At 48.8% G+C, this 13,187-nt stretch overlaps 1 protein-coding gene across 1 annotated transcript; it reads left to right on the forward strand.

Annotated features, from left to right (window-relative positions):
- The first annotated feature begins 6,040 nt into the window (after positions 1-6,040).
- On the forward strand, positions 6,041-10,896 carry LOC129146282 (uncharacterized). Its single transcript, XM_054698131.1, is given in 2 exon segments — positions 6,041-10,005; positions 10,519-10,896. Coding segments are annotated over 2 exon segments (4,071 nt in total). The 5' UTR covers positions 6,041-6,312.
- The last annotated feature ends 2,291 nt before the right edge of the window (positions 10,897-13,187 follow it).

Here is a 13,187-nt window from a genome sequence, read left to right on the forward strand (position 1 = left end):
GATCACAATAGACGTAACTTTTGTCCTGCTCTTGGGAGGAGAGTTTGAGACTTGAAAGGTCACACTGGGACAGACTGCACAGCTGTTCCTCATCAGGGCAGGTGCTCTGCTCCCTCAGCTGAACTACATAGAAACCCTGATCGCATCACCATGTTTCCCGAGGGCCACTGTTGAGGGGCATCTAGCCTGCTGTCTCACACTCACCAGCGTCGTCACAGCTCCGTGTCCACCCTGAGCAGCACCGCCTCGCTCCTGCCCCTGGCACACACCCCTCTGGACCTGACTGCATTGATCTGTAACATTATAAATTAATTATTAATGATAAAGAGTAACAAAGAAGAAATCATCAAATTAAACAACATATCCCTTATAATTACAGGATAAATGGTGGAGGTGATGACAGAAAAAAAGATGATAATTCTGATGAAAATGACCAAGTTGATTACGGGAAAAAGAAACAGAAAGGAGAGAAACAGCGTACAGAAGAGAGGGGAGGGGAGGGGAGCGTGAGGGACAGAAGAGCAGGGAGAGAGGAAGGGGGCGGAGGGAGGAGTGGCAGCTCTGCCAATGTAACCCACAAGTTTTTTTCAGTCTAGGAAAACTGTAGTTTACTGAGGTGTGGAAGGCATCAATAGAATTTTTCTGTTAGCTCTACATAAGAGGCTTCAGATCTGATTGTCTATATTTTACATGCTTTCCTCCCAAGAATAATTTCGTATTTCACGATGGTTCTAGTTTATCTCATGTTCAATCTGCATCTGAACCTGGAATGCTCTTAGATTTTATTTTATTGAGCTGACACTGATTTTCAGCCCCGTGTGATTCAGAGGACTTGGGCCCCGCCTCTCAGATATATGTCACCTGCTAATCATTTGAGATCAGTGTGTTATTGAGCCCATTGCAGCATGCAGCCTGGGGTTCTGATTTTAAATAAAGTAAAATGTATCTCCTATATAAACCGTTAACTACCTAATTAAGACATTTCATGTCAGTGCGCGCTTCCCATGCTCATTACAAATACCGAATGGCTGGTCATCTGGATTTGTTGTTACACATTAGGGTCCTACTTCAAAATCCTCCTGGAAAGACTAAGGAAGCTGCTGCACAGCGAGAGTTAGAGGAGACTGAATTGGACCCCAGTGGTCCTTGTCCAGCGCAGACTCTGCGAGGAAGCACCAGAAAAAGAGGAGTGGCCCCTGTATCTGCGCACATTGCTCCAGGGGACCCCGCTCTAGGGTGTTTCGAGGCTTTATGCACATCAGCAAGGTTGTTGGCAGATGTTAAGCTGCTTGAAGAGCCTCAAGTGCACTGCATCGGGCATGAGCACCCAGCACAGGGGACAGCGTCTTTGGAAGACCTGATGCCAGAAGCTTTGGGAGCACTTAAGCTATTGGAGAAATGCATCCATGATGTTGTCACACTTGAGGTGATGCATAAAACCCATAGTGATTGTGTGGCTTATGTTTCAAAAATGAATCTACTAGAACCTAAAGGAATCTCTTGTACATATTTCTATTGAGGAATTAGTGAACACTTCATATAAAATTTAAAAGTTATTTTTTTAATTTTTTTTACGTCATTGCTCATTTTTAAACATTATTTGCTTCCCCTCACCCCCTAAGGTGGAGTCCCCATAGAGTTTCCTTCACCAATGCACCCGTGCACCATCACAAGATATACCTCACTAACATCTTTAAAGACTCATCGCCCAAAGCAAAGATAGTCAAGGAAAAGACAAACACCTGGGATTACATCTAACTGAAAAGCTTCTGCACAGCAAAAGAGACATTAACCAAAACAAAGAGACACCCCACTGACTGGGAAAAAAATCTTTGCACTCCATACAACTGATAAGGGACTGATCACAAAGATATACGAAGAACTCACACGACTCAACAAAAACAAAATAAGCAATCCAGTGAGGAAATGGGCAGAAGAACTTAAAAGACATTTTTCCAAAGAGGAAATGCAAATGGCCACCAGGCAGTCCATATTATCTTAATGAAGCAACATGTCCTTCCATTGGATTTTAGATCAGTGATTTTAATAGAATGTGCAAATGTGCTAGAGTCTGATGATTTCTTTCACGATTTCAAAGATCAAAAATGAACAATCTTTGCACTGATGGAAGCACATATGACAGCACGAATCACTACACTCGAGGTCATTGCTAGTGCAGGTCCAGACAGAAGACTCTGCTGATTTTTGGATATGTCACATTTGTGGAGCAAAGTGAAATATGACATGGTCTTTGCACCCCCAGAGCCCTCAGTGGTGCCTGCATCTCGATCTTCTGGCTACCAGGCTTTCTAAGCCACCCACTCAGTGGCCTTCCTGGTGCCAGCCATGTGCAGCTCATTTCGTTATCAAAGAGGCTGACCTCTATATTAATTGAAAAAAATTTGTTGAATGAAGCGTTAGCTGTGAGTGTGTTTAATCATAGAAAGTATATGAAAAGTTAGCTGTGGTCCCTCAATATCATACATCTTCTCAGAATGCAGATCACATATAAGTATATCTGATGCACACATGCGTATTGATACACGTATTTAGTTCAAATCTCTAAATGTTTAAGACGTTATGTTAAAGGGATTATTAATTTTTTCTGGCTATTTCTGAAATTTAATGAGCAGAAATCCTTTATATGGAGGGCGATATTATCACATTAGTAGAATCTATGCTAACACGCATGCTTCTGACTTGTTCCCTTAACCTGCTTGTCTGGTCACCTGCGCCTTACATTGTCTCTGAACAGAGAAGTCGTCCTTGGCCAAATATTTATGCATAAACTATTTATGGACTTTTTAAGTCTTTCCTCCCATCATTAATCCATGAGAAGCAAATAAGCGATCATCTTTTCAACTGAAATGCTAAGAAATGCAAATATGACCACAGCTGCGATCTCCACGGTGGATCACGGTCCTGCGTGCCGGGCGACTAGTCTCCTGCTCCCCGGCTCCTGCTCCCCGGCTCTTCTGGATCCGGAGTCTGCTGCGCCGGGGCCCAGGTCTGAATCCACTCTGTGGGGGCATCTCCCAGCGGGTCTGTGTCTGTCCTCACAGCTGGGCACCCCGCCACTTGCAGAGAAGCCAGGGAGCACGCCCGGCTCCAGCTTTGTCATCAGACCCTCCTGCTCCGTCAGCACCGCCAAGAAAAGTCCAGCGTTAGACACTGATGGTCAGGGTGACCCTCTGGCTGCCACAGGCGTTTTCTGTCCAAATTCAAGAGACGAGGCCCTTCAAGGGCTCTCAGCTTCATCCCATCAGACACAACCACACCAGGCCCCCTGCCCTTTGCCGCTCTTCTAGCACCTCCTTTAACTCTTGATCCGGCAAGGTCAGGGCTGCAGGGTCCCCGCTCTGCTTCTGTGGCCCGTCTCCATCTAAGGATCTCAGCGTCCTTGTCACTAAGCGCCTCTTCCGTGTGTCTAGTGGGAATTTTCCACAGTGTTTGCTTCTGCGCAGTTCTCCACTCTTGCCCATCCTCAACCCTGCCTTTTCTAGCAAGTGGCCACATGTATGTTTCTTTTCCTTTTGCGTATTTGTGCGTATGATTATCTGTGTCCTTGAGTCGAGTGTGTTCCGCCCTGTCTAGAAATCACTCTCCTTTCCAAATCACGTCAGTTGAATGTTTATCTCCCACTCTGGGCCTTCCTTGTCTTCTTCTGACTAATGTGCACAGCATCATCCCCTCCAGCTCCATCCATGTTGTTGCAAAAGGCCAGATTTCGTCTTTTTTATCGCAGAGTAGTTTTCCCATGTGTGTGCACACCGCATCTTCCTGGCCACTGCCTTCCGGTCATCTGTCCTTGGGCACTGAGGGTGTTTTCACATCCTGTCTATTGTAAATAGTGCCGCAGTGGACACAGAAGTGCATCTGTCCTTTTGAATTGGTGTTTTTCTTCCTGCAGGTAGATAGCTAGGAGTGGAGTTGCTGTTTTGAGAAACCTCCATACTGTTTCCATAGGGCCTGGCCAGTCTGCATTTTTAATAATATATACCTGAAACATATGTAATGTTATAAGTCCTTGTTATTTCAACAAAATAAAAAAATAAGGTATTAAAATTGAAAAATAAAAAGATGAAGTGATAGTGCCAGGAGAAAAGAGAGTTGTGTGAAAATATATTGTTAGAAATATGCATTGTGAGTTACTGAAAATATGGTGTCATAAATAATATGATGTGTATATACATAGAAGTAGAGCACATCCAACAAGGTAGCTATTTAGCATTTAAAAGAGCCCCATCAGCAGCTGATTTGATGACGTGTGAGAGTGTAACTCTGCTCAGATTTCCTGGAACCGACACACCAAGGAGAGCTTACAGGCCGGTGTTTTCACATCTCTTCATACATTGACAGATCCTTTTGGCAAACACTTGTTTGCACTTAGATGTTAAGGGAGATTCAGCCATCAATTTTATATTTGTTTAGCTTGCTTGCTTTCAGAGTTTATCTTCAATTAAAAGAAAACAAAAGTTAGAGAGAACTCCACCTCCTTCTCTTCTGTGGAGGATTTTGTATAAACCTGGCGTCGTGCGTTCCTTGACTATTGTATGGGATTTGCCAGGAAACAGCCTCAGCCAGTTACTCTCTCTCTGGGATGACTCTTGTCAGGCAGGCATGTGGGCTGAGGACACCGCGTTTTCTGTTAACTCTTTGAACACCCGGAAGCTGGATTTTCCTGGGAGCTGGTTGACCACGTCCTCCAGTCTATTAGAATACTCTGTTCTGTCATATTTCTCCATCTTAATAGGACGTGACTGTGGAACCAAGCTTAGCTGAGGTTTCGCCATTTTGTATATCCTCCACCTTGATATGTTAGTCCTTGTCCTGCCGCATTCCGGAGATAGTTTCAGCAGTCACAACCCTCACTCCACTTGGTGACGAAAAAGCAGACCACCCCAGCCACCAATGAGGGCAGTCCTGTCCATAAATGGGACAGCATCTCTAACCGTCCAATCAGTTTGAAACTGTAACCGCGCGCGCCCAAAGTGCCTTTGTAGTAGCCAATGAATAATTGCCAACTTCTTTCAAAGTTCCCGCCACTCGCGACCCTATAAGATGTCCCAGCTTCCTCTGTTCGGGGCTCTCGACCTCTGCCGTTGCATCGGTGCGTGTCGAGGGCCCGGTCTCGAGCCCGTATTAAACTCCTTTGTGCCCTTGCATCGGTTGTCTGTGTCCTTGGGGGCTGCACTGGTCGACGTGGGCACAACATTTTGGGGGCTCGTCCGGGATCGACGAGTGCAGACCCCAACTGCCGAGCAACCGAAAGGAGTTCTAAAGCGCGCAGGTGAGTTCCAACACTCGCCCAGGTAAGCTTCAAGTCTGCAGACCTGTAGTTGTACTTAGTACCTGTATCTTTTGTACTTTGTACCTGTAGAAGCTGTTTTGTACTTAGTACCTGTATCTTTTGTACTTTGTACCTGTAGAAGCTGTTTTGTACTTAGTACCTGTATCTTTTGTACTTTGTACCTGTAAAAACTGTAATTGTTTGCAAACCTGAAAATCTGTTCAATAGCCGGGTCAGGCTTAAGTGGACGCACTTGAAAGCCGCCGGCGTGGACCACGGGAGACGTCCCCGGACCACATGTTAGGAAGGCCACACCCTTTGCGGGGAAGCAGATACCCTTTTGGGGGCCTTTTGAAAAATCAGTCTTTGGCCTGTTTCTTGTGACGACAGCCACTGTACTTCTAGCATTTGTCATCATGGGTCAATCACCATCTACCCCTCTATCCGTTGTTTTACAGCATTTTAAAGATGTCAGGTCCAGAGGGTCGGACCTCAGTGTAAAAATAAAAAAATCCCCTCTAATCACCTTTTGTTCCTCAGAGTGGCCGAAGTTCGGAGTTGGTTGGCCCCCGGAGGGAACTTTTGATTTACAGATTGTCCGTCGCGTAAAAAAAATCATCACCAGTAAAAAAAAATTCGGACATCCTGACCAACTCCCGTATATCTTAGTCTGGCAAGATCTAGTCCAGAACCCCCCTGCTTGGTTAAAGCCATTTTTGTCGTTACAGGCACAACCCGTACTTCCGGCTAAACTGCTTGGGTCCCACCCCAACACCCCGTCGGCACCTGCGGTTTTCCAAGACTCTACCCCGGAGGAACTTCTATTTCCACCACCCTATCATAACCCTTGTAGTAACCCTCCCCAACTCCTGCGGTCGGCTGACCACCCTCCCCCAGAGGCGGGCGGGGCTCGTGGGCAGGGTCCGGCGGCAGGCACCCGCTCAGTGAAGGCGAATTCCCCGGATTCCACCGTCCTGCCCCTGCGTGTGGCAGGATTGCCTAATGAGCAGGGCAACCAGCCCATGCACTACTGGCCGTTTGCGACCAGTGACCTCTACAACTGGAGAGCACAAAATGCACGTTTCTCTGACAACCCTAAAGACCTTGTTAATCTCCTAGACACTGTTCTATTTACTCATCAGCCCACCTGGGATGATTGCCAACAGCTCTTGCAGGTCCTCTTCACCACTGAGGAGCGAGATCGTATACTGACGGCCGCCAGGAAATTAGTCCCTGGAGAAGATGGCACACCCACCACAAACGCGGCCCGCATAGATTTAGTGTTTCCCTTGACCCGACCTGACTGGGATTTTAACCAGGCTGAAGGTAAGGAGAGACTCCGGGTGTACCGCCAGACTCTAATGGCAGGGTTGCGTGCAGCAGCCCGCAAGCCCACCAATTTGGCCAAGGTAGGGGATGTGCAGCAGGGAAGGGAGGAGACCCCCGCGGCTTTTCTAGAACGCCTCATGGAAGCTTTTCGGCAATATACTCCTATGGATCCGGAGGCAACGGAGAACAGGGCCGCGGTGGTAATGGCCTTTGTTAACCAGGCGGCTCCTGACATTAAACAAAAACTACAAAGAATAAATAGGCTGGGAGAAAAATCTATTCGAGATCTTATGGAGGTGGCAGAAAAGGTGTACAATCGCCGTGAAACTCCTGAGCAAAGAGAAGACCGCATCCGCCAGAAAGAACGGAAGGTAAGGGCGGCTGAAAACGCACGCCACACTCGGGATATGGCCAAAATCCTGTTCGCCGTCACTCAAAAGGACGACCCGGGTAAGCTACACCCCTCCCGCCGCCCCAGCTCCACAGGGACAGGCAGGACCCTACAGCGTGATCAATGTGCATACTGCACTCAAAAAGGACACTGGGCTAAACATTGCCCAAAGAAACGGGGAATAACCTCAAACAACCCCGCCGTTTCTGACACTCCTGTCCTGGTGCTCGGGGGCACAAGAGATGACAGTGACTAGGACCGTCAGGGCTCGACCCTCCCCGAGCCCCGGCTAACCTTAAAAGTGGAGGGGAGACCCGTTAATTTCCTTGTGGACACGGGGGCACAGCATTCAGTCCTCACGGAACCCTTGGGTAAACTTTCCGGTAAAACTTCGTGGGTGCAAGGGGCTACGGGATGCAAGCAGTATCCCTGGACCACAAAAAGATCTGTAGACCTGGGAAAAGGTCAGGTCTCGCACACCTTCGTTGTAATTCCTGAATGCCCGTACCCATTAATTGAAAGAGACCTTTTAACCAAGGTAGAAGCGCAAATCTCATTTGGACAGAAAGGTGTCGAAATCAAGGACTTTAAGGGCTCTCCCCTACACGTCCTCACGATTTCCCTTCAAGATGAGTACCGCCTTTTGGTGGCGCCAGATCACCCACCCCTTTCTGGGTGGTGGATGGAATCTTTCTCGAATGTTTGGGCAGAAACCGGGGGCGTTGGCCTGGCGTCCCACAGACCACCCATTATAGTCCAGCTAAAGCCTGGGGCTGAACCCATTCGGGTAAAACAGTACCCTATGCCTGCAGAAGCCAAGGCAGGAATAACGCCTCATATTCGGAGGCTATTGGACAGTGGTATCCTTAAAACATGCCATTCGTCATGGAACACCCCTTTGTTACCGGTGCGAAAACCACACTCGCAAGACTTCAGGCCGGTACAGGACCTCAGAGAAGTAAATAAACGGGTCATAGATATCCACCCCACAGTCCCAAACCCTTATACCTTGCTGAGTGCCTTGCCACCTACTCATGTGTGGTACACAGTATTGGACTTAAAAAATGCCTTCTTTAGTCTACCACTAGCACCCCAAAGCCAGGAAATGTTTGCCTTTGAATGACAGGATGCGGAACGGGGCATCAGTGGACAATTAACTTGGACAAGGTTGCCTCAAGGGTTTAAAAACTCTCCCACCCTTTTTGACGAGGCCCTTCATGAGGATTTAAGAAAATTCCGCAGCCGATTTCCCGAACTAACTTTGCTCCAGTATGTTGATGATCTGTTACTTGCAGCGGAAAGTGAGCATGCCTGCCAAACAGGAACAGCCGGATTACTGACGGAACTGGGCCAGATGGGATACCGCGCCTCCGCAAAAAAGGCACAAATTTGCCTGCCCGAGGTAATCTATCTGGGCTACCGCCTCAAAAACGGTTATAGGTGGCTGACGGAAGCCAGAAAAGCTACTGTCTTACAGTTACCGACACCCACCACCAAAAGGGAGGTACGTGAGTTCCTGGGATCTGCTGGGTTTTGCCGGCTATGGATACCTGGATTCGCAGACCTGGCCCAACCCTTGTATGAGGCTACCCGGGAAAAAGTAACTTTTCAGTGGACTCCCCAGATGCAGCAGTCCTTTGAGTCCTTAAAGAGGGCTTTACTGTCTGCACCAGCCCTGGGTCTTCCGGACATTACAAAGCCTTTCCATTTGTTCGTAGATGAGGCAAAGGGCATAGCTAAAGGGGTGCTCACTCAGTCCTTGGGCCCCTGGAGGCGTCCTGTGGCTTATCTGTCTAAAAAGTTAGACCCGGTGGCGTCCGGCTGGCCACCGTGCTTACGCATGGTGGCAGCGGCTGCCCTCCTTTTCAAGGACTCCCAAAAACTGTCTCTGGGACAAGTTACTTCCATAACCACCCCCCATGCGGTGGAAGGAGTCCTCAGGCAGCCGCCAGAGAGGTGAATGAGTAATGCCCGAATCACGCATTACCAAAGCCTATTGCTCAACCCAGAGAGGGTCAATTTTTCGCCACCCACGGGGCTAAACCCCGCCTCCCTCCTACCTGCCCCTGACCTGGAGGCCCATCTAGACTGTGTTGATATCTTGGCCCAGGTCCAAGGGTTACGCCCTGATCTGCGAGATAACCCTCTGCCGGACGGACTGGTTTGGTTTACGGATGGGAGCAGTTTTATCCACGAGGGCCGAAGAGCGGCAGGGGCGGCAGTGGTGTCCATGCAGGAAGTCATATGGGCTGAGCCTTTGCCATCCGGGACGTCCGCTCAAAAGGCTGAACTAATTGCCCTAACCAAAGCTCTCACCTTGGCTCGAGGAAAAAATTTAACTGTGTATACTGACAGCAGATATGCATTTGCCACGGCCCACGTACACGGGGCCATATATCGAGAGCGCGGGCTCTTAACCTCCGACGGCAAAGGCATTAAAAACGCTCAAAAAATTATGGATCTCCTGGCAGCGCTGTGGCTACCACGTAAGCTGGCTATAGTACATCATCCAGGTCATCAAAAGGACTCCTCGACTCCAACTCAAGGTAATAAGCGGGCGGATGAGGCAGCACGCCAAGCTGCCCTAATGCCGGTAGATGCCCTGACAGTAAAACTCCCAGACCCAGGGGACCCGCAGCTGCCGGAAGACCCAGAGTATAGTGCTATGGACTTTGACTACATACAGTCTCTACCGGGTGCTTTTTCTTTGGGACACTGGTGGTACACCCAAAAAACTAAGGCCATCTTGCCAGCACACTTGGCCACTGATCTCATTCAGCGCTTGCACCGAGCCACGCATTTGGGAGAAAGAAAAATTCTAACTCTAATCAGGCAATGAAACCTCCATGTCCGGGACGCAACCTGTACCGTGCGACAAGTAGTGGCATCCTGCCAGTCGTGTGCCATAGTAAACGCCACCAAGACAACCGGTAAACCAGGAATGAGGCCGCGAGGAACGCGCCCGGGGGTCCATTGGGAAATAGACTTCACCGAGGTAAGACCAGGTAAATTTGGCTATCAATACCTGCTGGTCCTGGTGGACACGTTTTCCGGATGGCCGGAGGCGTTCCCGACAAGAGGTGAGTCAGCTCGAGTGGTAGCCAAAATCCTGTTGGAAAACATTTTTCCTAGATTTGGGTTTCCAGTGACCATTGGGTCAGACAATGGACCAGCCTTTGTCTCTCAGGTATCGAAATCTGTGGCTTCTGCCCTGGGAGCAGAGTGGAAGCTCCATTGTGCCTATCGGCCCCAGAGTTCAGGGCAGGTGGAGAAAATGAACAGAACTTTAAAAGAAACTTTAACTAAATTAACTTTAGAGTCTGGCGGGGACTGGGTGACTCTCCTTCCCTATGCCCTCTTCCGGGCTCGCAATTCCCCTTATCGTCTGGGTCTGTCTCCGTTCGAGATTATCTATGAAACCGCCCCCCCAACCACACCGCACGGTGCGCAGTTAGCTTGTGATTTGCCTTCTGATTGTGAACTTTTTCTTTCTGTGTGGGCTGTACAGCAGGCTCACCAGGAGGTCTGGCCCCGCCTCAGAGCGCTCTATGAAGGGGGAGGACCTTCTCAGACAGCCCACAAATTTCAGCCTGGAGATCTTGTCCTTGTCCGCCGACACAAGACCGACGGTCGTGGCCTCCAGCCCCGGTGGAAGGGTCCCTACATAGTCCTCCTGACCACACCCACCGCACTCAAAGTGGACGGCATCGCGGCCTGGGTTCATCACTCACACGTCAAGACGGCACCAACTGACGACTCCCAGCTGCAGTGGCGAGCCCGGAAGCATCCCACCAATCCACTCAAGCTGACTCTTCAGGCGCTCCCGGCTACAACCCATCGCTCCCAGACCACTGCCCACGCCGTGAAAAATGACACCAAACTGTAATGTTGGCTACCTACTGTCTTTCCTTTGTTTTCTCCTTGTCGGGGCTGACTGGGATCCCTGCCGACGGTGCATCACCGAAGGCATATTCGGTCATATTCAGAGCAAGTGCTATGTTAGTAAGCGTGCTTGCAGCCTTAAGGGAGTTCCTCTGTTTGTGGCGACCCTGATTAAGGACACCACCCATGGATGTCCAGGTACAGTGGGGAGGGTGGTCTGTTGGAAGCGTTTAAATCAAATGCCGCCTAAAAATGAAAGTTACAATCACTGTAAAAAGGGGGGGAGTTTTTCAGCCTATACCTTTGTTCATTCACAGTGCTATGAAAGGTCTACTGTTTATCAGTGCACAGAGTCCAATCAAACTTTCTGGACTGGTATATCCTTAGGAAATAACGCGGGATATGTATGCCCTGTCAAAGCAGGAAAACCCTTTTGTTGGACTCTGCAAACCCACTGGGGGATGACAGATGGTGGGGGTGTGCAAGACCACGCACGAAAGCAGGAAGTTCAGAGGGTTTTTGAACAAGTTGCCCAAACACAGGATCGGTGGTTCAAGCCGATACACATCCCAGGCCCGGTGGGTTCCCTTAAATTGAAAAAGACAGTACAGGCCATGTTAGACTCAGCCCTACAATTTTTAAACAAGACCAACCCAACCCTGGCCAGCGATTGCTGGTTATGTCTAAGAGAGGGACCCCCCCGTTACACAGCGATCCCTGCTGTGTACAACTGGATTAATTGGACAAACCTAAAGGGCCCAACCCATACGTGTAACCAGACCTTGCCCATCAATAATGTCAAGCTCTCCCCAACAGTTGCTCAGATGCCATGCCTTAGTCACAATGGGACCTTAAGAGTGGGTCAAGTAAATAAGGTACTCTGCAGTTCAGTAGTCAGTGCAACTAAGGCGCCCAGTTTTAATGGCTCTGCCTCTATGTGCCCGCCGGCACTGGGCACTATTTTCTTCTGTGGCACCACAGCCTACCCCGTACTCCCTGCTAACTGGTCGGGCTTGTGCATTTTAACATATCTCATGCCCGATGTGGGAGTGGTCCCAGGCAACCAAAGCCTTCCCATACAGCTCATCCAGTCTGTGCCTGCCGGACATAAGCGGGCCATAATTACCCCACTACTGCTCGGCCTGGGGGTGGCAGCCGGAGTGGGGACCGGAGTTGCTGGAATTGGGACCTCTGTTAACCTTTACCAAAAAATTTCAGCTCAGCTGGTGGGGGACATTGGGCGGCTAGCAGATACAACCTTAGAGTTACAGTCTCAGTTAGACTCTTTGGCCGCGGTGGTCCTGCAAAACCGCCGCGGGCTAGATCTTCTCACAGCAAAGGAAGGAGGCATCTGTCTCTACCTGCGGGAAGAATGTTGCTTCTATGCTAACAAGTCAGGAATAGTTAGAAATAAAATTAAGCAATTACAAGAGGAACTAGAACACCGGAGAAAAAAGCTAGAAGACAACAATGCATTTCTTTGGGAAGGCTTAGGAGGATGGCTGCCCTATCTCTTGCCTCTTCTGGGCCCAGTCGTTACCCTCTTCTTAATTCTGTCTATCGGGCCCTGTGTCATTAATCGACTCGTGGCCTTTATTAAACAACGGGTAAACACGGTCCAGTTAATGGTGCTGCGCTCCCAATATGCCCCCTTACGCCAATATAACTCTCCCCAACAACCCCTAAAACAGGACCCCTCCCAATACATAGGAGTGGAGCCCTGACTGTTTCCCCTCATCGCCCACTTTCAGCAGGAAGCAGTTACTGATCAGAACGACGCCCCTTTTCCCTGACTGCAGTTAGGGGCTCCATTCCCAAAAAGGGAGGAATGAGACATAGGGCGAGTTAGGGTGATTAAGCAAGTTTCAGGAACAGTACAAAAGAGGACCTCTAAGGAGTTTAGGAAGGCCTCAGGGATAAAAAACAACTAAAGAAACATCTCTTGTTTAAGCAGAGTAATTCTCATTTGTGGCTGAGAACTTTTGCTGGACCTATAACCCTGTGAATGAACAACAAAATGACACATAATGTGACTAAACGTAACCATAATTCTGAGACTGACTAACTGATAAAAGGCTTGGTAGCTGTGTTATTTTCTTAACTGACTAGCCGTTTTTTTTTTTCAAAAAAAAAAAAAAAAAAAAAAAAATGGAAAAATGTGGAACCAAGCTTAGCTGAGGTTTCGCCATTTTGTATATCCTCCACCTTGATATGTTAGTCCTTGTCCTGCCGCATTCCGGAGATAGTTTCAGCAGTCACAACCCTCACTCCACTTGGTGACGAAAAAGCAGACCA

This window comes from Talpa occidentalis, unplaced genomic scaffold (assembly GCF_014898055.3).
Source record: "Talpa occidentalis isolate TD23 unplaced genomic scaffold, MPIMG_talOcc4v2.1 talOcc4.2, whole genome shotgun sequence".
NCBI classification, from domain to species: Eukaryota; Metazoa; Chordata; class Mammalia; order Eulipotyphla; family Talpidae; genus Talpa; species Talpa occidentalis.